The sequence below is a fragment of the Apteryx mantelli genome, chromosome Z, assembly GCF_036417845.1.
Source record: "Apteryx mantelli isolate bAptMan1 chromosome Z, bAptMan1.hap1, whole genome shotgun sequence".
NCBI lineage: Eukaryota > Metazoa > Chordata > Aves > Apterygiformes > Apterygidae > Apteryx > Apteryx mantelli.
The window spans coordinates 43,186,798-43,211,975 of NC_090020.1; the positions used below are offsets into that span (position 1 = coordinate 43,186,798).

Genomic DNA, 25,178 nt, shown 5'->3' on the forward strand with positions numbered 1-25,178 from the left:
ACAGTCCTTTGAATATCCTGGATTTCTCACTGGATTCTCCAGGGTTGACTACAAAGAACCTTCACAGTTCCCAGCCATGAAGGCAATGTATATCACCTGGCTGGCCCAGTAGGCTTGGAGCCTGAAGCACTTTTCCAGCTGAGGAGACTGGTCAAATTGGGCAGGAGATCCAGTAATATTTCCTAAGAGGCCATGGTGACAATTAATCTAGAAGCCCTGGCTTTTAGGTTTGGTGGCAGGAAAAGGGGATACAAAGGTTTGAATTCCCTCAGGCAGAGGATGTGAACTTGTGTTTCCCACCTTCCAGCAATTAGCCCTTCCTGTAAAAAAAAAAAAAAAAAAAGGTAGGGAGAAACTGCCATTTCTTCCTCTTCCTTCAGCTGGGATTTAGAAGTGGCTACTGTTCCAAGATATTTTTCAAAGCTTAATCCTTTAGACTTACTTGGAGGTAACTGCAAAAACTATGGGGCAAAGACAGTAAATTTCTAGAACATGATCAAGCTTAGATGTGAGTTAAGCACAGGCTCCTCAGCACTCTGCAGACCATTGGGCTGCTGAGTTTGTGCAGAAGCAGAATTTCAGGCAGTTGCAGTACCCAAGCTCAAAACCATAGCTTAGGTGGCAAGGGACTGAGGGTGTTGAAGGGAAAAGCTCAGATTCCCAGTCCTTGCTTAAGCCTAATTTGAGGTACCAGCTTTATTTTTTTGAATTTGAACCCTGTTCCTCAGCCCTTGCTCCTCAGCTTCAGATGGGCAATTCAGAAAAAGCAATTTCTGAGTATCATGTATATAGAGGAGGGAAAACAAAAAACTTGTATGCCCTTCTAAAGATGGCATGTGATTTACCCGTCACTCCTCTTTACTCTGAGAAATACATCAGTGACAATGCTGACAGCAGAAAAATAAGCATTTTTTTCTGTCCAATCTCTTGGTAACATCCTGGTATTCAAAATGCTTGAGATGAGAGGACATTTCTTAGAAAATGCAGTGTTCCCTCTTTCGAAAGATAGTGGTGTCTTTCTCTTCTCCACATGAGAGCAGGGGATGTCATTAAGCAGACTTGGTGAGGAAGGAAGGAGGAGATCCTTGAGACCAGGTCTTCTGCTGACATCAGTCATGGAGGTGTGTCAGAAATCGCCAGTAGTGGAAGATCTGGCCTTTAATATACCCTAGAGGAATGCAGAGATGTTTATGCATTTTAATGGCACTATTTGTTGTGTGTGGTTCCATATTTCACAAATCTTTTGCAAAGCAGTGCTTAATAGATGGAAGACTACCTCTTAAAAGCATCTTGTATGCCAGTAGCAGCTTTCAGAGGAGCATGCAGTGAAAATATTAATAAATGTATAGCTGTTGGATTCTAATTGTTTTCACTTCAATACACTGACTGATGAGGTGGCTTACATTGAATGGTTCCCTCCCCAGGGTGTAATGTTTACCAAAGAGCCTTATTAGCACTTGACAGGGCCATTTAAATATCATGCATTCTTTGGTGCCTAATTATGAATATTGACAAAGCTGGAAGCAGTCTACACACAATCAAAACAATGGCGGCAGAGGTGACCGCATGGTTGTTTACCATTACCGTCTACTTGTGTGCTGTTACTCCTTACCTTGCCCAGTTAGAGCCGGTCGGCTCCAAAATTATATTGATTTATTTCTTTTAAAGGGCAAAGAAAAGAGTTCTTACGCAAAATTAAATCAGAAAATGTTAAGCTTACTATCCTTTTATGAAGATTCTGTTTTCATTTTTGCTGTGATTTCTTTTACCCTCACACATTCACAAAGGAAAAAAAAAATCTTTTTTTTTTTTTTTAACATTTTCTCTTTGTTTTGCAAAGTGCTTTGTGGTGTTCTTCATTGGTTGTGTTTAATCCTTTGGACAGTGTTTTCTTTCTTTTTCTGCGCTCACAAACGACTTCTCACTGATCGTACTAATTGTACAGAATCCACTTGCTGCTTTCTTTTCTGTGACATGGGTACTTTGATGATGTCACATCCATCCATATGCTTCACTTTTAATTCAGTGCAGGCATCTCAGTGAATATCTGTGGGGGTGTGAAGAGGGGGTTCTTTAAAAGGGTTGACTCATGGGAATGTGACATTTGTGTGCCACAGCTTTAGTAGCTAAATATACTCTGGGATTGTTGTTTCTGAGCTGCATCGCATTTCTTGCCAAGATGAAAATGCGTAGTGCAACCCATAGAGTGGGAACTATGTGTTGCCATCCCTCTGGCATTTTCATTTTGGCCATTAAGGAATCCACCCTTCGTATTGCAGAATGCAAAATCAGCTCTGATTGGGCAAACTGCACCCTCCTTTTCCTCTCCATCTCCTCCACACAAAAACAAACAAACAAAAAAAAAAAACAAAAAACCCTCCCATGTTCCAGAGTATGTTTATGTTTTGTTTTCTTTCTTGCTATGTTTTTAGTGTTAATTTAATTATGTGTTTCTCACCTTTGTCCGAACAGTTGTCCTTACCTTGCCAAGTCTAACCCTCCCTTCTGCTGCCATTGTACTCAGTGTCCCCCCCCCCCGGTGATAAGGAGGCTCCCCGCGTGGAATGTTCCAAGGCTTTACCCTGTACACTCTGAGCAGTACCCTGGCGCTCTGTCTCCGTAGAGTAGTCCTACTAACAAAGTGGGGAGTACCTACATGTGGCTGGCGGAAAGGCCTGTATGAAGAAAATGGAGCGATTTTCTTCAGGAATAACTGGCCTTCCCCTCCTCCCCCGCCCCATTACCCTGCTGGCCCTTCTCTACTGTCTCCTATCCGTCCTGCCTTTCTTTAGAAGTGCCTGATGCTTTTCAAGTCCTGGATTCATTAGCACAAACATAGCCAACTGTTCAGTTTTCTCACTCACTCCCTAGATGTCTGGAGCCTACCCTTTAATCACGGTGTTGACAAATTGGTTGCAAATGTGGCTTACAATGTCTCGGTTCTGCTACAATATCTATTCTGCAGTATTCAGATGGAGATGGTTTAGCTGGGCATTGAAAGATGAAAGTGTAGGGTTATTCTCAGGAGGCTTAATACTTGTCTTCTTACTTGTCTCAGCACTCATGTAAGTAAAGATTACAATGTGGGTCTCCCCTTTCTTTAACAAACCTTTTGTCGATATCCACATAACGAAGGTAGAAGGCTGACTGGAGACGGGACACGATGCACACAGTTTATAGAGTTTACAGTTGCTGGTGTATTTGGATGTCAAGAATGCTACTATAGCTACTGTGTCTGGTAGAATCTTCTTTTAAACTTCTATTAACAACAGCAACGCTTCCTCTGATACAGGATTCATAGGCATCATTAGCAATAGTCAGCTCACATGTACAGAGAGGACTGTTATTGGGGAGCCCAAGGGCTGTTCGTTTCAAAATCTGACTCTAGAAAATGTTTCTTACTGTATACAAGTGTCAGTGTTATTAATTTTTACTGTGATTATCACTACTTGAAAGGTTTGCCAAGCACTGACAATGCTTGTCTCTGGAGAGTTTGCAAATGTTAGGGCAGATTCAGCTCCAGTGAGACAGAATTATGTGGAACTTCAGGTACTGTTATGATAAAGAGTGTAAAGTGCTGATTTAACAAAATACTTTACAAATAGAGATGAAATGAAAGAAAAAATTCCATGGTAAAGCAAAGCTGCAGACTCTTTGTGCATAAATTAAACAACTGGTGTTCATCACAGGAGGGCTGAGTTCTGCACCAGGAAGTACATGTGCAGAGTATATTTTTACACAAAATGTTGTTATATGCTAAACATACACCTAAAAAGACATAAAAGATTCCAAACATGTTTTATCGGAGGAAGCAGGGAAAAGTCATTATTTTCCTGCTGGCATTTTGTAATAATTCAGAAGGGCATTTAAAGTGGCACAAAATTTATCAAGACTATCTCTTGAGTAAGTGTTTGCAGGTCTGAGGGGGAGTGTTGTATTTTCAAAGTGAGGCATATATTCTGTATTTGATTCCTATCATAGTTCTGGCAATCTCAGAAGTAACTGACTGATCCTAAAAAACGTGTTAGGCTAATCAAAGAAGGAGCTGCACTGTAGTCAGTTCTGTGTTGATGGGACCAAGGAAAAGCTGTAAACTCAAAGCATATGTGCCTGAGGAAGTTACACAAATGCACATGCTGTTGTTGCTGCTCTCTTCTGTCTCCAGACATTGTCCACACAAACAAAACTGAACTTTGCAGTTTGCTAGCCCTCTAAGGTGCTGAGGAAGTGATGAAGATAGATCAGACCTGATCCTTCATTTTCTATACTTTTAAGTATTTTGCTCACAGTCTAGTTAAGAGTGGTGTGAGAAAGGGAATGTGGAATTAGTCCTTACTATCTATGATTCTGTAGCATTTGTCTGAGATTTGAAGTGAGAGATTTGATTACTCGGAGCTGTAATGCTTCACAAAAGAATTTCATGTACATGATATAAAGTGGTGCAGGATTTAGTCCATTTAAACTTTTATAGATCCATATCTAGATTAAAACCTAATTACTTTTCCCATTAGGATTTAAACAGAGTTTGGTTGGATGAGTCTGTGCTAAACAAAGCCCTATAGATTTTTTTTCTTAAAATTTTCTTAGGTGAATTAGCATTAGATTATTGTAAACATCCCTATTTATAGAGGAGACCTTATTTATGTTTGTCACGTACAGTAGCTCCTTAGGTGGAATACTAAATTTTTTTTCCGTTAAAAACAACCCCATATTTATCTAGAATGGCTCTAATGAGCAACTTGTCCAGGAATAGGATGTCTCAGAAACCAATTGCGGCATGCCAGGGTCCTCTGCTGTGGGATACCTGTTCGGCTCCATGTCAGATAAGCACCAGAAAACCATTGTTAACAGTTAAATGGGACCAAATTTCTCAGTAGAGTTTATAGTAGTCAGATATCTGTATGACAAGACCAGGCTAATAACTAGAAAAGGTGTCAGAAGGCCAGTGAGCTCACTGTGTTGGAATTGCAGGTATCCTGTGACATATAAAAGGGGGCTGCACAGTCAGGACTACAGGAACATGACAGACTTGTCCGGAGAAATGTATACTGATCCTGTCTCTGTTCTGTCTGTCTTGCATGTACAAGCTGTCTGTTCCCAGAGCTAGAGACACCTAATCATCTCAGATTGCATACCCAAGCTTAAGCAGCAGCAATAGAAAACAAGGTGCTAATTAATAAAATGGAAATTGTATATGAAACTGATGAAAGATGATGATTGCTGGAAGGATGTTTCTGACAACAGACTTTCTGCAAACCTGTTTTCACTATGTTTTTGTAAGTTTGTATGGGAACAAGAATGAAGAGACAAAGAAGAGGCTAATGCTAGGCATGCAGAAAAGATAACAGAAACCAAATCCATGGGCAGGGCTTTATTCTTAAACCAATTTTAATCAAAAAAAGGATTGTAATAGAATACAGGACAGTGGTTTAGTGTGTCTTCTCTGTGGCTCATTTTCATTTCAAGCCTTAAATAAAAAGTCCCCAACTCATTTACTCACAGATTTTTCCATAAGATCTTTTGAAATTGTAGGAGAGGAGCACTCTCCACAATGAGAGATGGGCAAGGATCAGGAAAACAAGATAATGAAGGGGGTTTATTCCAAAACACACCAACTGCCTGTCCCACTCACATAAACAAATGCCTACACTTCATCACTGGAGCTAACTTAAAATTTTCAGAAATGAAAATGTTTCTGCACTCCACTGGCAGTGAGCTGTAAGAAGCAACAGATTTCAGGTATAACTAGCAGAAGTGGAACCATGAGTAGCAAGGCTTGAACCAAGAGGCAAGGGACTTATCATTTATTTAGTACCAAAAAAAGACAACATTGATAATGGAAGATGTTGTCTCAGTGTGCAACTCCTGGTTATGAAAATTATTGACAGAGCTCTTCTTTCTGAGTATATCTCCAAATTACTGGATCCTGCAAGTATAAGAAGAGTAAATTTTAAAATAGAGCTCATCAAATGTCAGATGTGGCTGCCGGAAACAGCAGGTATCCTTGACCTGTAATTGTCCAGCTGCCTAGATTTGAAGTCAGGCTATCCATTTACAGACTGCAATGAGCAATAGAGGCCTGCCTTACTCAAACAGGCAAAAACTGTCATTGCCCCAGGACCTTGATCTACTTTTTTCAATAAAAGAGGCCACATGTAATTTGTCAAGGCAGCTGCTCAGAGTTCAGGGCATTAGCGCTATTGTCTGCCGGATGCAATTCTCAGCTGCATTCATCCTCAGTCACCCGGGGAGGACAGCCCTGCGGAGGAGCACAGGGTGCCCCACGCTCTGGGCTGACCCGTTTCATTCTGACATATTTATCAAGAGCTGGGAATTCGCTGTAGGGTATGCTGGCCCCACAGGGCCACTACCCTGTCGGGAAATAGTGGAAAATAATTGGCGGGCAGGATGTTCAGTAACACCAAGTTCCATTTTTATGGCATTTATATTGACTATAGGGAGACTTTGTGCAATGCAAAGATGCTGAATTGGCAGAAAAGAGCTTAACCCTTTAAATAAAAGATTTCTGAAATGACTATGAAAATTGAAGGGATTTAATAGCGGAAAAGTTGAAGGAGTCTTAAAGCGCCTTTTGGTATTAATTTAATACCAGTGTTTAATTAAAATGTCAATACGCTGTTAAATTGAAGATATTTGAATAATTCATTTTTCTTATATAGGATGTGCCTAGATTCAATAATTATATTAAATAATGGGGAAGATGTCTTGTAGTAATTTTATGACAATGTAAATGTTGACTGTCCTGGTTCAGAGTACTTTTAGTATGATCTATGGACTGTTTATTAATTGCCTGCCTCTTTACAAAATACCACTTATGTTCTTTTCATATAGATAAGCCTTGAGTGAACAGTATCAATATCCCATTCTCTGCCTAGGATCCTGACTTTTACTTTTTGTACTTAGTTCTCTTTAAGACTGTAAAAAAGGCAAACTTAGTTCTTTCATGTCAGGATGGACTGGAGCTTACTGATTAACAGCATGCAGTTAATTAAAAAATTGAGAGGGTATAATTTAGATTTCGCCATCTTAATTTTATTTAATATTAAATGCAGATAAAAAATGTCATTCCATTTGGAAAGTAGTCTTTCCTATGAATATCCTTAGTTTAGCAAGATGGTTAGGTATGTGTTACTTTGAGCTCTGCAGTAGTCATTTAATGAGACACTCCAGTCTCTGGACCTCAATATCTATTGCTGTGACTTTTGCTAGATTTTAATCATGTGTGCTGAATTTTTCTATGACAGTATCTGAGAAAGAGGGTAGGGGGAAAATATGTTATTATCATGTTACCAAAAAAGTCGTCAGTGCATTTTATGGAGAAGTTTTGGAGCAGATAACTGCAAATTTACCATTGTATCAAGAACATGCATTCTGGCATACTTGTGAGGGGAAAACAAGCTGAATTTGGCCAAGTTGTAAGTTTTTGAAAAATGTCAGTCTGCCCATACTCAGAAGAGACTTGTCACAGTCTGGCAAGTAAATACTTGAACAATTCTATGCACATTGCGCATCGGTGCTATGACCACTAAGTGCATTAACCATCCAACTGATAGTCTGACAGCTCTCTCTGCCCCAGTAGTTCAGATAGGTCAGAGTCTCTGCTGAAGCAAGTTTTAACAGGTCCATTGACTTCAGGAGAGCTAGGGCAGTTCATAGGGAAGTTGCTTAGGGAATATTAAGGTACATTTCTGGCAAAGCTATACAATTCAGGAAACATTTTGAAATGGCACCGTATAGCACATTCATCAGTAACTTTATGTTGGCAGGGAAGAATACGCATATATTCTAAAACAGTCCCAACAGATAGCCTCCAGACCAGTTCCAGCCTCCCATGTCTACCAAAATGGTTAGCTGTGGATATCAAGTTATAACTCTTCCCACAACAGCCAAGGATTAGTATATTCTAGGAAATAAAATTTCAGGTGAAGGTGCAACTTGGTAACAGTGACACAACTGGGCATAAACTAGACAGCTCTTTCATATGCCCAAGAAGGTTTTTTTTAATTGGAAATAACACCAGCTGCATGCTGCTAGTAATATGCCATCTTGTTAATGCTCTGTCCCATCTTACCCACAATTGTGATATAAAAGAATAGCTGTTTAAAAAAAGGGGGGGGGGGAACAGACACATTTTTAAAGCCCTACAAAGATACTGTTATTCACCATCATGTTCTCATAGGAAGAAACAGAGGGATTTTCTGGAGAGCCTGAAGTTCTGCAGTTACTAAATGCAGACAGTACCAGCTCAGACAGTGAATTTAAGAGTGCAGTGAAATGCCTCCCAAATGGCAGCACACTCAAGCCTTCAATAAACTAACTCCAAAAGTCTTTTGAGAAGCACATATTTTACAAGTGTTTCCTTATTCTTAAAATCAGAAAACTTCACTGAGTTCCTGTTTGGAAGCAAGCATAATTGTAATCCTGAAAGAAAAAAATCCCAATTTAGAACACAGTCATTCACATCAGTTAATATAATGAATGTATTTTGTAAGAAATTATGGAAAAAAATTGAGCAAGCTACCTGTCTCTCCCCCTCTGCTTAGCAATTCAAACTCATCAGTCTCTCTAGCTGATCTGACACAGAAGTTATAAATGCTGAATAAAGTGTGAGCACCACTGACTACATTAAAGAAGCTAACAAAAGTGGTCTTGTCACTTGATGCAGAATAGGCAGTTGGTAGTTTCTCTGAGCCTGTGGTTAGCACTGGAGAAATTTAATTTCTGCCATCAGTTTATAGCTTCCATCAAACAGTTCAACAATTCATCATGTGTATTTGTTGCTGAATAGCTCCCAATCAGATGCTCTCAAAGAAGGGCCCAGAGCGAGGGTGCCCTCTGTCCCCTCTTCTGTGTCCTCTCTCCATTGAACCCCTTGCATTCAGCACAGACCCTGCCCAGAGGTTTAGGCGATCACAGCTCATAATAAAGAACATAAAGAACATTGCTCTTTTTTTGCAGATAACATCCTGCTTTATCTCTATAAAACACTAGTCTCTATTCAGTGCCTTAAAGAGGTCTTACAGTCCTTCCACACTTTATATGCTTTTTGTCCCAAGTGGCCAAGCTAGAGGCGATGCCCTTAGGCACTCATCCAGTAAGACTAATTAATTTTTCCATACCCAGTGGACCCTAGGGGGATTTGTATACCTCAGTGTGAAGTTCTCACCCGCTGAACTAAATAATGCCAAAGTACTTTCAATTATCCAGCATCAAGACCTGCAAAGACAGTAGTTCATCACTACTTACTCTTGGCAAGACAACTCAATAACACCAAATATGCTTCCCCCAAAGTTTTGGTCCCAAAAAAAAACCTGCAGCAAAGGAAAATACTGGCTTAATAAAGAGCATGAGCAGAAAATGAACAAACAGCACAGTAAATCCAAAAAGGGGAGATTTGAACCAGTACCAGAACTGATTGGAAGACTGGGGGAGTTGTATTCCAGAAACGCTGCAGTCTGTGAGATGCATTATAAAGCAAAGCTGCAGGTACAGCTGCCTAGCCTGCTGCTGGACAGTCAGAGGGTGCCCGGGTGAGCTCTGAATGTATGTTGGAGAAGAATTTGGTTTGCACACATTACTGTAGCTAGATTGCTGTTGGCTCCAGGCTAACGCTTTTGGAGCTTGCTCAGGTACCTGCATACTATAGTATGTCCCCTGAGACAAAGTTACAGTTTTGCATCATCCAGAGAAGCAGGTGGGCCAGTGTAAGTGCTCCAACACATTAAAAAATGTGTGCAAATAAGAAGCATCAACTAAATTACATAATCAAAGTATAAATATGCAAGCACTGCATACAAGAGGGAGAAAGTAGGTTAAAAAATAGAGGACTATAAATTTGACAGACAAAAGAGAAAATGCATGGAAGAAGCCACCACTGGAGACAGAAAATTATGTGAGAGAGGGAGAGAGATGATAGCAGCACCAGGACAAGAAGTCCCTCAGGGAAATACTGGATACAGAAAAAGGACTAGCGGTAGAATTGTTCTTGCTGCCTGTTACAGCCACTACTTCAGACTCATAGCAATTCTTCAGTATTCAAAGGCAGATGAGGCTATAGGACTACAAGATGGAGAAAAATAATAAACCTAACGTCAGATGTGTATAAGCTTATTTCTACCTACAGCGCCAGCGCTCCAGATATTTTTACAAGAAGCAGTCCTGTCTTTTACTGAACCCTGGGAACATGTTTTAATTCTTAAATCCAGGTCTTTTGACTAAACCTGTAGTGTTCATGAGTATTGCAGAAACGAAGAATTAATCTACAGTGTTCATTTTCTGTCACAGCATATACGGTGCTGGGATTTGAATGACTGAACTGATTTTATTCCTCCCTCTTTATAAGAGCAGAACTAACATGCAGTCCAGCCATGTTCCTAACATGTACCAGCAGCCCAACTGTGGGCAGGAGGACCATCTCAAAGAAAGAAAGTCTATGTGTATGAGTAAACATTGTTGGCTTGGTCACGTAGTTTTTGACAGCTTGATAATTCTTTCCAAGGACCTCAGGGAATAGGATGTATAGGGCACAGTCTTATTATTTAAGCATCCTAGATGTTTAATAGATGGCTCTTTTGTTAGTTCAGCTATGACGTGTTCAGTTACACAAGTAGCTTAAAACTAGCATTTCCATTTTTGTATCTTTAAAGAAGATTGGAGCTGATTAAACAATTCATGGTTTTTGGTTGTATGCATAATGTTTGAAAATCAACCCCATTTCTTCCATAAGGCTGCTTTCAGCTTCAGTCTGCTAAGCAGAGCTGCTTATGTTGACATTCAGAAAACTTGACTTTTCCCTCTTGTGCAGAGAGGCCATAGTTCAAAACAGGCTGTAAGAAAGGAGAAGGAAAGCCACAGAATTTCTCAGTGACAGCTTCACTTTCCCTGACACTGTACATAAAAACTGCTTCCAGAAGGGCGCTGGGCTGCCCAGAATACATAATGCCCACACCAGAAAAAAAAATACCCCATTTGTTCTGTGCCATCAGAGGAGCTCCATGCAGTGAAATGGGAACTGTGGAGATGAGAGATTCACATTGCAGGCTACAACAACTTCTCTGGAGCCCTGAAATCATGCATATTCAACAAAACATATGTAAATCTGGTTTAACCCAGCTGTGAAAGATCCCCTGAAGTAAACTAATAAAGAGCAGCTGGATATGTTTAAGCTCAGCCCAGGCATAGTAGAAAGGTCCTAAAATGTGCGCTGAGATTCTTTTACATCAGCAGAGGAAATGCAGCAGACTTTAAAGGAAACTTGTGTTTTAAGATGCAAAGCCGCATAAAGTTTGCCTCTGCTGAGACAAGCTACAAAAGAATTAATTTTCCTTGACGTTTGGATTTTATACATCTTGTTTTAACTGCTGCAAACGCCCATGTTTTACTTTTTATAAGGGACCTGCTGTGTCTGCCTATTGCCCATCACACCCAGACTTCTAAAATTATCATTGCTCACTGGGAAAGGGTGAGAGATGAAAGAAAGTATTGAAATCAGGAAAGTTCAAAATGAACAGCCACTGAATGCCACCTACCAGTGGGAGAAAGGTTGTCAAGCACTTTCTAGTGCAGGAGCTGGCCTTGAGCCTAGCCACTGGGATAAATTAAATTGGGCTGGCTGCAGGACTATAATCTCTGTCATTGTTATATAATAAATCCAGGAAGTTGTGTATCTCAAACCTCTCATACCTGCAAATTTACTAAATTGGTTTATTTACAAAGATACTGCTTACAGGTATGAAGCATTATTTAAAAGCTCTAGGAGCTTACTTTCAGTCTTTTTCAGGTCTGCTTCCCCTTCATATTAAGGCAGGGTAGGAGTTGTCTGAGCATGGACTGCTGGTTGAGGGCTCTTAATTTCTGTCTGTAATACTCCCTTTCAGAAGAGAGCTGCTTTCTAGTCTCAAAATTCACAGGTGTGACCATGGTGTAGGTTTGTGTGGCCACTGTGACATGCAGAAAAATTAGATTGCAGGCCCATAATTGAACTAAGGACAGCACACTGAAATCCCTTTTGAATAAGTTACTTTGAGGTTCATATGTTATCTCACATGGACACAGTGGTGTCATATCTTCAACCTATCTTGCTTGACCTATCTGGCTTATAAAAAATACAAGAATGAAGTCTTCCCATTGTGAGCAAAGCCATGTGATGATCTCCTCCTTGATTAAGTTGCAACCCTCTGTCAATGGAGAGTCATGTTTACAGTCATTCATCAAGAATGGGCAGAGGTAATGTAATCTGGACAAGTTCAGAGAAGAAATAATAACACCTTCAAAATCAATAGATGAACCCATCCTTAAGTGCTGATTGCTTCTGGAATCAGTCTGATTAAGGGCCAAACCTTGACAGCGGCCTTTATGGCTGATCTGATTGCTTACATCCTTTTCAGGCTTTGTTACATGCTATTTCAGACATGTTATATATTGATTTTTCTTTTCATATTTTTGAAATATGCTTTCTCCTCGTACCTCTAATGATCCCTGGGCCTCTTGTAACTTAATACTTTTTCTGTACTAAATTCATTCTTCTCTTCAAATACGTGCACCCTCTTTTACTGTTGCTGGGTATCTCAGACTGTTGGCTTGGGCAGTTGCCTTTGAGAGTCTTATGGAGGAATTTTTTTGGAGATGATCACTCTCCTCTCTCAGTACAGTCACACAAAACTTACATTTGCAGACCTTTACAAATCAACAGTACAGCTGTTACAGGGGGTGGGGAGGAAGCATTTGCCAGCAGTTTTAACAGTTTTTGAGATGGTGTTTTTTCTAACTGAAAAGTCCAGAAAAATGGTTACAAGGTAGAACTGCACTGAGCCAGCAGAACAAGGCCCTGCTAGCCAAGAGGAAGATGAAGGAGATAGGTTGCTTGCTTGTTTCAGCAAAGTAGAAGTTCCAGTGAAATGTCAAACATCAAATCATTGGGATTCTAATGCAGTTGTTTTGCATGAAGACCTTGAAATTATTGGTTGAAGAAAAGCAATGAGATAAGGTCTCAGAAATGCATGGGAGACTCTGCTTATTCCTGAATTTGCTGTCACTTTAAATCTTTAAATCTGTGTGTCCAGTCTAACTTCCTTTTTTTTTTTTTTTTCATTTCAACTGTTGGTTAAAAAGGAAGAAGAAAGCTTGTTAATACCTGAAGGGATTTTCCAGGTTGAAATAGTCTCTTATCATCATGAGACTGCCTGTAAACACAGTTCTAACACCTGGAGACACATGTTGAAAACGTATTCAGTGGTATTTAAAAAAGATATTCTGAAGCCTACAAAAACCTCCATGCTTAATGAGTTTATACCAGCATTCTCAGTTATCCCAAGTCTAAGAAGAGAGAGATGTACATCAGGCAGAAAAGCTTGCTCTGAAAAAAGAAATCTGCAAGGTTTTCCCCTTAAACAACAATAAAGAAACTGTCAGGCCTTGCGCAACTCTTGTTTTGTGGAAAGTCCCAAGTGATTTTGTAGGTGTTGGAGATAGGAGTGGGCTGATTCCCATTTAGCTAGAGAGGTGAAGCTTAAGAGAGCAATGGCACTCACTCCCTGACTGCTATTATGTGTAGTCTAGGCATAAATACTACCTTGTTCCCTAGTAGTCGTTCCCTCTACTTCCCTGCCAAAACATCATTCTTCATTTCCTACCTACTATGCCTGAGTTTTGTTTGTGCCACCATTTTGGATTATTACTGCACCATCTGTTGCAGATGACTTTGGAAAACTAGAGTAGGACAGCTTATTGCAGAAATGATCACAGGGTGGTCTTGATGCATGTGGCATGTGGTCATGTTAGTGTCCAGGGTGCACCTCTCGAGGTCATCAGTCATTTCCAGAACAGAGGTGTCTTTGTATCCACCCTATAGCTAACTGTAGTACTCAAACAAAAAAATATTATTTTTGGTGACAGGTGCACATAGGAACTTGCAGTAATGGGACCAGATAATGCTCTCTGGCCTGCTTTTGTTATTCTCACCAATTTTTGCTTGGTTGTAAAAGAGAGCAGCATCCGGCCTATTGTATTACTAAAACAGCCTCACATTAAGCTATTCAAACCAGGAAGGAGAGTCATTTGTTTTTGTTCATCAAGCAGTTGTGAGGGTGGAGTTGTGAAGCTGGAATTTCAATTTGTGTTCGCTGTAAAGCATACACCAGAACCTATGTGACTGTGGGGCTTTTCTTGATGTTTTGCCATCTCTATCCCTGATCACAGACGAGACAAAGAAATTTAGGCTTCAGCATGGGAGATTTCTTTTTATACTGCATATGCTAAAAAGGATATAGCTCTTTTGTTGGATCTCTGGACATGAGCTCCCTTTCTACAGATGCGTGTTAATTGTTGTTCTCCTGAGACAGACACATTCATCCAAAACAGAAATAAGGAAGCTAGTGATCCAAGAGTAAATAAATATCCATATGGAACCTTTCCATTTTATAATGCTGCTCAGTCCTTGTTCAAAGTTATGATTTTGGTTCTTTGTTTAGTCATACTTGCACCATCTGGTGCTGATTACACCCTTGCGGAAGTTTGCACCAACTTCAGCAGAATCAAAACCCTTAAGCACAGGTTAGCAAGGATTCCTCAGATTTTCTTTTGTCTAATACAGGGAACCTGTGGAGGGCACCTTACTTCAAATCTCTTTCCAGGTAGACCTTTGATCAATACTTTTCAACTGCAACTTTTCAGCAGGTTTTGGGCTGCTATCATTTGCTTCTGAGAAAATGAGTGAAAGCCTTTCAGAAGTCAAAGTGTATCATCGTTAATGTTTCCCCTTAAAAAATAAGCCATTTATCTTGTTCAGGAAGGAAGTTTGGCTGGTTTAGTGTAATTTATTCTTGGCAATTTTACTTTGGCTTTTTTATAATCACTGTATTATCCTTTAGATGCTCATAAAATTGATTGTTTAATCATTTGTTCTAATGTCATTTTCACTCTAAAAATCAGACTGACAGGTCTGTCATTTGTTAGGTCCTCCCTTTGGCCCAGCTCAAAGACAGATAATATATTTGTCCTTTTCCAGAACTCTTGATTCTCGTGCTTCCTCCAGCATTCTCTGAGATATTCCACAGAGTCTAGAGCTTGCTTTGGCTAGTTCCTCGTGTATGTGGGATGAATTCCATTAAACACTTTGAAACATCAACATGATCTAAATATTCATGCCACTTTTCTGTATTCTGGTCAGCACTCCATTGCCCAATTTTGTTACGTTTCTGATCACAGGTAAGAGTGGAGATTTTTGCTGAAGTGAAGCAGGGGAAGCAGTAAATGCTTCGGTCTCTGTGTCTCTCATTATTTGTCCTCCTTTATTGAAGTTTGCTGTTCTGATATCTATTATCCTTACTCTGTTATGCTCATGCTGTGTATTCTTTAGGATGAAAAACTCTATTCCATTTATGATTATTTCATCCTAATTACATTTCTGCCCTCAAAAGTTCTTTCCTAATAGAATTAGATGTAGCAGAAGATGCCCAGAATCATCAGCATTTTCGTACAATAATACCTTCAGCGCAGAGCAAATCTTGTCATACTGCTTTTAAACAGGTATACAGGTAGAGTCCTAACCATTTTGCATACTTTTGTTAGTTGCTCAAAAGGAGAAACCTCATCTTCTTCCTCCTTATGATTATCTAGTCTACAGTAAATCTATACCATTGTATCACCCCTGTTCTTTTCTCTTTTATCTTCACCCAGAGACATTCAACAAGCCTGCTTCTCACCTTTTGCAGAACTTCAGAAAAAGTATATGTATTATTGACATAAAATTGAACATCTCCTTGCTTTTTCCCCAGCTGTCCTTAGTGAACAAGCTAGATCAATATTCTGGTCTTTTGATTTATCCAAGCACTGACTCATGTCAGAACTGAAACACTTTGAAGGTTTGGAAGCATTTTCTTAATGTCCTCTCACCAAGGTACTTGTGTGTACCTTACTGACAAGTTCTGCCAGAAGAAAGAATGAGTTATATACAGCAGAATAATGCAATGCCGTGTCAGGTCTTCTCTCTCATTAGATGAATAAGAAGAGAGGATTTTGCATGTTCCAGATGTTACAATACAGGCCATAGAGTCTGAGAAAATGAATGGGGATGTTCAGAGATGCAGAAAAAAGGACATGGGATGGAATTACCGTAAGTCGGTGGAACAGGAGGACGGATCAGGTTGTCTATGGGAAGTAGAATAGCCATGAAAAGTGGAGGATATCAGGTGACTAGCCTGGCCCTTTTGGTAGCCGGAAACAGTAGTACATCACATGCGGGAAGACCATGGAGTAGTAAGCCCAGCTGTGATTTGCAACAGACAGATCTGGACTTAACTAAAAGAAGATATATAAGTGTCAGCATGTTGGTGGCATTATCTACATATAAGGTCCAGTCCTCGCAGATGCAAAGTTTTAACTTCATCTGTCTTTGAAGCTTGTTGAATTTTACTACAACTGTTACTACCAGACTTTTCCCAAGTGTAGTGTTCATACAGGTAATTCTATAAACAAGATCCATTTCCAGAGAATTGCAGGTTATTATCTATGGTGATATGTCTCCATGTACTACAGAAAATAGTGAAGAGCATGTATGAAAAATTCAAAACACATAAAATCAAATGTCATGTATTTTCACGTTTGGAAAGAACAAATTGCAAAGAGCAAAGTGTTAAGCAGAATATTCCAAAAGTAAACTTGTTTTATTCAGAATTATTGTTTTATTGTTCATGATAAAAATAACATAACAATGTCTATATCAATCAGATTTTACGGTGTGGTCCCATACCATTTTATGCAACCAGCCCGGTCAGTTTTCCAATTTATAATGTCTAAGAAAGATGTCACAAAACATATCGCAATAAGACTTTTCAATAACAGATGTTCCTCAGAACTGGGGGTCTGAATACTTTGTACTTTATTTAACTTTTAAAAAGGTAAGCTCTACATTTTTACCATGAGTTTTTCCATTTATTTTAGTTCTTTGAATAATGAATGCTAATGAATGATGCTGGACTGAGCCTAGGCGACTGCATTTTTCTTTGAGAACTGCAGGATATGTAAAAGCACACACAGTGCAGTATGTAAAGTGACACAAACACTATTTGTTTGCTTCCAAACTGGCACATTTTGGGGGCGTAATTGGGATCACACACTTGCTTATTCATCCCAGTCTATGAAGGCTATCACTAACGATGCTAACAATTTTGGATGTTGATTGACAACAACTGCGATGATTGTCAAGCCATTTCACATTAGATTTTCCCCCCACTGTGGTCATGATAGTAGGATGCTGAACATTCCTCATACTTTTTCATTACTTAATTTTATCTGCTCCATAAACATTATTAATGCAGGATCAAATCTTGCCCATCTTATGTCATTTGATTTCAGTTAAAGTTGTTGGGATTGCTCATATAAGTAAAGACACTTGGATATGATCCACAATAAAAATAAATTATTTCATTAGCCTGACATTGTGTCCAGGGAGGATTCCCTTGCCTAGAGCAAAGCCACTAATGTTATATATCCGTTAAGTCTATTATATATTATAGAAAACATCATAGACTTCAAGAAGGTTTGGGCTCAAGAGGAACTAGCTGAAATCAGACTATTTGAAGGCCCTCATAAATTTCTGTTCATAAAACACCTGCAGGATGAGCTACATCATTTCAGCTACTCTTATATTGAATACACATGATCACTCAGTCTGCACTGTGTGGTAATTTTGTAATGCGAGTTGTAGTAAGTCAGTTCATTAGTAATGTAAAACTGGTCTCATGTTGTGTAAAATGTAAAAAGGTCTCATGTTTGTTTTGCATGCAGTGATGCTGTTTTGCATTTTATATGCCATCATTCATAGACTAGGACTTGGCCTAAGGGTGAAAGCTGAGCAGGGAGACCAATCTCACTTAGCCAGTAGGAAGCGCAAGGAATGGAGCATCCATCCATGCATATTAGTTTAACACTGAGTTCCAAGTAGGTTGGGTGAGCTTCCTGAGTGCATACCACCTTTTCTGCTGTAATCTCTTCCTAGAAAGAGGTATAAAAGAAAGAGAGAAACCTCCCTCTCAGTGACTGGGCACTTAACTTTCGTCCCATGTGGGGATTAGAGCAACATTCCCATACCTAAGGTCATATGGGTTCAAGTTCCTCTGCAAAACCGGGCAGAGTGGCTTTTTGAAAACAAGGCTGCTGTTTTCTACCTCTGTGCCACAACTGCAAATGATTACTAAGATGGTAAAAATACATAAGCTAGGAGAAGTCTGTCCCCTTCTCTTAGGACATGGATAGCTTGTACGTGCCTCCAGACCCAGAGATTCTTAATGACTGTAAGTACTTCCACAATTAGGTGGGCAGGGATTTTGGAAGTCTTTGTCATCCAAAAACCATTGGACTTAAGTGCTGAAAGTGGCATTTTTCTGAGAAGTTTATGCCCATGAAATTAGGCACTTACTGTAAGTGCCTAGTTGGGTACTGTAAGTTGAGGGCTCTGTAAGTTGAAGCTTTCCTTAAATTCATGCCCAGCAATGCATTTCTGGATAAGACTTAACATTTTTCTGACCATCCCTGCCATCCATTCAAGACTTTCAGTTTCTGATTCTCCAGCTAACGACTGCAGACAGTTTTACAAGCGTGAATAAATTTGGTCTCAAAATGCTGGAGAGTCAGGCATGTAAATATCAGCTGCTGTAGGGCCATAAGAGACCAAGCCTATGCAGTGAAATGCAGTTCCTACTAATTGTGCTTTAACCACTAGACCATGCTTCTTGTCTATATAAAGCAACATTGTCTGTGGATTTAAATTACAGGGCTGGATTCTGTTGCCTTGTGTTAAGTGCTCAAGGCAAAGAATAAAAAAATCTGCCTCTTAAAAAGCTGCTGGGCTTTAAAGAAGGATGCTCACAGAATCATTTAATTTGAAGACTGGTTCTACTCATATATTGTTTTCTGAGGTTTATTTTCTTCCCCTTACTCTTTTGCTGTTAAGACATTTATATGACTGCAGGATCTTAGTTTCTTAAGGGGTCATCTGCTCTTGCTATTTATTCTCCTTGTGAAATCATAATCCTCTATTTGTCACCGCACAATAATTTTCATGGCAACCAGCTATGATGTCATAAGCAGGGGATTACGATTTCAAACACTGTTCTGCTTTTAAATATAAAGTTCCTATGTTGTATGCAAGTACCACTTGTCCACCAAAATGATATAATTAAATAGAGACAGAAAAATATGCTATCGAAGCAATATTGTATCTAGACAGAATACTTATCCAAGGTTTCTGTGAGCCAATGGCAACTTTTCAATGCTCTTCTAACATAGTTTGCTGAGGAGTATTTTGCATTTGGTTCTAATTCCGGGCCACTAATACCTTGTCTGCCAAATACATAAAAAGACATTATTCCAGAAAGAACTGATTTATGACATGAAAGATTTGTATCTTCCCCAAGTCTCAGGAGGGCCTTTGAGGTACATTTTCTGTCTTGCTGTCTCTCCTGTAATAAGAACATGGTTTACATTTCCTGTGAGCATGTGGGGCTTTTAATGCCCTTGCATTTGCACACTTTCTGGAGAAGGGAGTGGGGGAGATGCTCCTTCAGCTCCTTGTCAGGCACTGACTGCTCTCTGTTCAGCATTAAGAACAAAAACAGAAATGAGAAAAGCAAACTGGATGCTCTGCACTCATATTTCATTAACGCTGCTGGCTTAGTGCATAACTATGTCAGAAAAACAACTTTCTTTAGAAATTCAGGGTGTTGATTAATGCTCTGTTAGAGACTTCAAATTGCAGAGATGTACTTTGCCAAAGATGCCTTCTCAGTGCAGTGAGTGCTAGGAGGGCCAAGTAAGACTTGACAGTAATCTCTGAGCTCATCAGAGGTCAAGCTGTTCACCTGTCCAGAACAAGAGAGAGCTTTTAAAATTAAACTAGCAAGGACAACTGAAATCTAGAAGGCTCAATACATTTCAGCACTGTTCTCTATCTTTGGTAGTTATTTAAGCATCCTCCTGAAGCTCAGGCATGTGACACTGGCTTCTAAAACACATGACAATGATAACAGACTGAGGAGGAGAGAAAGAAGCCTGAAACAACGTGGGATGCACTTCTCTGATATTTGTAGAGCTTCTGTCTCCTCAATTTAAAGCTTTTTCAATGTGAATGATTTACAGTAGTAAAAATTAGATGATGAGCAGTATATCAGAGAAGAAATAATAGCCCTGACCCTCTTGAAGTCAGGGGGAATTTGCCCAGGCCTGGGGTTTCAAACTGATTGCAGCCCCTGCGAGGAAATTCTGTCTCCCCTCCTCAACGTTGTAGTGTTCAACCCCAGATCTGAATGCTGCTGTGAAAGCCCAGTGCTGTTCATACAGATACAGTATGTCTCTAAATTTGGGCAAGCTTATAAAAAAATCACTTGCAAAACACAAACCTTCCAGGGGGTGCCTTTGAATGGAGCAGCTAATGATAAATAGCATTTCCCTGTCCTTGGCTTGTTTAACCACTGTGTGCTATTTATTGCAGGAGTGATTCGCGAAAGTTATCTGAAAGGTCATGATCAGCTGGTGCCGGTCACCCTGTTGGCCATTGCAGTTATTCTTGCTTTTGTCATGGGGGCCGTCTTTTCAGGAATCATAGTGTACTGCATCTGTGACCATCGCCGCAGAGACGTGGCTGTTGTGCAGAGGAAGGAGAAGGAGCTGACCCACTCCCGCCGCGGCTCCATGAGCAGTGTTACCAAGCTCAGTGGCCTCTTTGGAGATGCTCAGTCCAAGGAGCCAAAGCCTGAAGCTATCCTCACACCTCTGATGCACAATGGCAAACTGGCCACCCCGAGCAGCACTGCCAAAATGTTAATCAAAGCCGACCAGCACCATCTGGACTTGGCTGCCCTGCCAACCCCTGAGTCTACTCCAACCCTGCAACAGAAGAGGAAGCCCAGCCGTGGCAGCAGGGAATGGGAAAGAAACCAGAACCTCATCAACGCCTGCACAAAAGATATCCCCCCAATGGCCTCACCCGTGATCCCGACTGACCTGCCGCTCAGGGCTTCTCCCAGCCACATTCCCAGCGTGGTGGTCCTGCCCATCTCCCAGCAAGGCTACCAGCACGAATATGTTGATCAGCCAAAAATGAGTGATGTGGCTCAGATGGCTGTGGAGGACCAGAATGCCACCCTTGAGTACAAAACCATCAAGGACCATCTCAGTAGCAAAAGCCCCAACCATGGGGTTAACCTGGTGGAAAATCTCGACAGCATGCCACCAAAAGTACCCCAACGGGAAGCTTCCCTGGGGCCCCCAAGCACCTCTCTATCTCAGAGTGGGCTGAGCAAGCGGCTGGAAATGCATTCCTCTGCTTACAGTGTGGACTACAAGAGAAACTACCCTACGAACTCACTCACGAGAAGTCACCAGACATCGACTCTCAAAAGAAACAATACTAACTCCTCTAATTCGTCCCACCTCTCCCGAAATCAGAGCTTCAGCAGGGGCGACAACCCCCCACCTGCCCCGCAGCGAGTGGACTCTATACAAGTCCACACTGCCCAGGCACAGGCTGTGACTGTATCCAGACAGCCTAGTCTCACTGCATACAACTCGCTGACGAGGTCGGGGTTGAAACGTACACCCTCACTAAAACCAGACGTACCTCCCAAACCTTCCTTTGCCCCGCTCTCCACATCCATGAAGCCCAATGACGCATGTACATAATCACAGTGGGGTGTGGGGGGGGAGAACAGCAATTAAGCAGAGGTTGCCCTTGAAAGCCAGTGTTCTGCAACTGTATCACTCAGGCCTCTGAGAAGACAGTTGTTGCTAAGCTGAGGATGTGTTGATTCTGCTCTCTGGGAAAAGTGGAATATTTTTTAAACCCGAGCCATATAATCCATGGTTAAAGGTTTGCAATTGCAGGACTTGCCCCCACAACCTGCCAGTTCTTTGCTCAAAAGACTAACTCTCCATCACAAACATTGAGCCAAAAGCACACAGGTGAAAGATGACTGTGACATTTCACCCCTGCAACTGCACAGTGCATTCCTGAACTGGGAAAGAGTGCTCTGAAAAGCAAAACAAACAATTAAAAACAAAACAAAAACAAAAAAAAACAAAAAAATAAAGAATCCATTGATAAAGCTAACTCTGACTTAACAATGGCAGAAGTTTACTATGTGCCGGTACTGTGAAATGCCCATCAGTGTTACAACCATTTGGTTATAGCAGTTATATGCCATGTTGGGCAAACTATGTCATAGATTTCTGCTATTCTTCTCTTTTAATGAATAACATGTGACTGTTAACGCAAGTAACTCCTATTATTTATTGTTCAACTTTTGTTTTTCCTAAGGAAATGACTTCTGCATATCATCCTATGAGCAGCTCTTCAGAAAAGTACATTGAAAGTTATACCTATTTAACGTGAAACCCATTAACTGGAGTAATTAAAACTCTTTTATTTTTCCAATAAATTCACTGAGTTAAATAAGATGGAGCTGGAATTCTGAACTTTGTGTTTGGACTGTCTGATTAGCTGAAAAAAAAGGGGAATATTTATTTAAGTAAGTCTCTCAGTTAATTCGCTGGCTGGGCTTCTGACCTAGGACAGCAACAAATAAATCCCCCAAGTTCATAACTTCTAACGCAACTGCAAGAGAAACTCTTAAAAGCTGCACATTTGTGCACCATTGCTATCAACATGGCTTTGTCAGTAGCTAATACTTTCTGTGAAGGCACCAGCTTGTGATGTGCCATCTCATTTCACCTTGCATGTGAGACGGCAAACAAAATCCACAAACGGTGTGAACTAGTTAATATGCTGGCTGTTACCATGCATAAATTATGGTCTTATCACACGGGTTTTTCGTGGGAATATATCTGTGAATAGCCTGTTTTCTTCCACATGTAAATTTGTGCCTTACACCCTCAGTTGTGTATAATTGTGAGCTGTAGTATGTAAAACCTTTTTCTTTTCCCCTTTGAATAACGCAAATATTTATTGATCCTCCCTCCTCCAAGCCCCCTCAAGAATTGGAGTAAAGACGTTCAATTTGAAGAATGTAGTGGTTATTGTCATAACGCCATGTCCCTCAAGAAATTAGGCTAGTGCCGTACCCTCCGATTCAGTTTGACTTTCTAGTCATGCCAATTCTTTCCTCAAGCCACCCGCAAGCCACGTTGCTGCAAAGGTGCTGCGCTCTGGGTGCTGGTTCTGCCTTCCTGCCTCCCTCTGCCCCCTTACAGCACGTCCGTGGGGTGATGAGTGTCCCCAGGCAGCAGAGTGGTGACAAGTGCCCGCGGCCTCCGGTCCCCTGGCTGGGCACGGGCGCAGGGCTCGGGCAGCTGGAGCAGGCAGGCGGGCTCCTGCTGCGGCTCCCTGCTGCCTGAAAGCTGGCCGGAAGGATGCTGCATACACTTCTTGGGGGGAAATGATTTTTTTTTTTTCCTTTTTTTCTTTGGCGTGGCCATGCATGTAGCTAGTGTGCGTGTGTGTGCGCACAGAGGGGGGTGTCTGTGTGTGCGCACACGCAGGTGTGTAAGTTCTTTTCCAGTTTTTTAGTTTATGCACAAAGGTAGATTTGTTTTTAATCTGTTGTAATAACTGTGTCAACATACTGTAGAAAAATGAGGGGGTTTGTTTCTGAGCTTTTTTTTTTAATATATATCTACTGGACAGTATGTTTGAATAAGGTGGTTGTTCTATTTCAATTTGTTTTTTAAAATTTTATATTTCATTTGTTTTTCAGGGTTTTGGTTTTGTTTCTGAATGATTGAAAGGAAAGATTTCAAGTCTGGTAGCTTGTAGATGGTATATAGAAAGTCTGGATGGTCTAGACCAAAGTGTGTAACAAGGGTGCTTGCGTGTTCTTTCATTTCATCATGGCTTCTTTTATGAAACAGATTTGTTCACCCTTAGTGAACTATGCAGACTGGAGTAGATAGATCTGTATCCAAAGCGATGTTGCTGTTTTTAATTAAAACAAACAAAAAACCCTTTGAAAATAGTAGGTAGCAAGGTCATTTTTTTAAAGAACCAACTTGCAACCTTTTTACCGAGCACCAAACCCCTCGAGTACCAAATGTGCAGATCCCATTGCTATTACGCAGCAAAGCATTCTGTCAACATGCAGAAATGAATAATCACTGCAACAGCTTGTACAGCGATCTGCCTTTGTGATACGCAGCACACCGGTTACTGGGCTGACCTTGAAATGCTCATTTTGTACTCAGTGGGTCTTCCATTTTAGTCCTTCCCCTGCCCCAGTTCCCCTTCGCCCTTCGGTCTGAGGGGCTCATAGACCTATGTGTGCCTTTGCTTTTCACCCTTGCTATACACTGGTAGCTGCAACAGATTCAGACTCTCATTTGTTGTAAAGTTGTAAAATATTGTGATGTCACCAGTTTCCCCTCATTTCCACGTTCCCCCTAACATCTGATTCACAACTTAATGTATGTTGTAAAAAAAAAAAACAACCAAAAACAAAAAAAAAGAAAGTAAGCAAGAAAGGAAAAGAGAAGGAAAAGAAAAGGGGAAAGAAAAGCTCTTGATTACATAAGGTAATAAAACCAGACTGTTCTACCTTAGTTCCTGTGTCCTGGTTCTTTTGTTTCCATGATGATTTATCCTTTTCCTTCAAAACCTAAACAGATGTGATGCTGATTTTTTAAAGCAGGCTACAGTAAGAAAGAAAAATCTTTGTTATTTTTCTGTCTCTTGCAGAAGATGAACTTGACTTTGGAGTGAGGTGATGGTAATTAAAAATTGAATCACACATTTGCTCTACCTCTATTCATATTCTGCATTTTCTTTTTATGAGCTTGTTCATCATCAAATATTTATGGCAGACTTGATGGTTTAAGAGATCAGGGCTGGGATTTAAGCACGCATGGTCCACCAAAACAGATCATCATTCAGCTGTGACTTCATCTCCATGTTTTACATATTAATAATGGGGGAGTCCATGTTTTCTTCTAGTAAGCATAAATCTACTGCGCTTTGTAGGCCTGATTTAGAGGATGTTGCCTGAAATTTTAATTTTGCAAGAAAATGGTCGTAAACAGATAAATAACAAAAGAGTATATAATCTCCCTGGTCCCAGGAGTTAGTAAAACATGCCTGCATACTCCGCATTGAATTTCTGTAAGTGTGGACCACTTGCACAAAGGCATTGAAGTACAGCTAAACACGCGGTTACTTT

General features: G+C 40.5%; 1 protein-coding gene across 3 annotated transcripts in view; it reads left to right on the top strand.

The window, feature by feature from the left end:
• SEMA6A (semaphorin 6A) overlaps positions 1–23,038 on the top strand; it is a 119,369-nt gene extending 96,331 nt beyond the window's left edge. For all 3 annotated transcript variants that reach the window (XM_067315478.1, XM_067315479.1, XM_067315480.1), the window contains one exon: positions 20,507–23,038. In XM_067315478.1, coding sequence (XP_067171579.1) covers positions 20,507–21,696 — 1,190 coding nt within the window. In that variant the 3' untranslated portion in view covers positions 21,697–23,038. The remainder of the gene's footprint in view (positions 1–20,506) is intronic.
• The last annotated feature ends 2,140 nt before the right edge of the window (positions 23,039–25,178 follow it).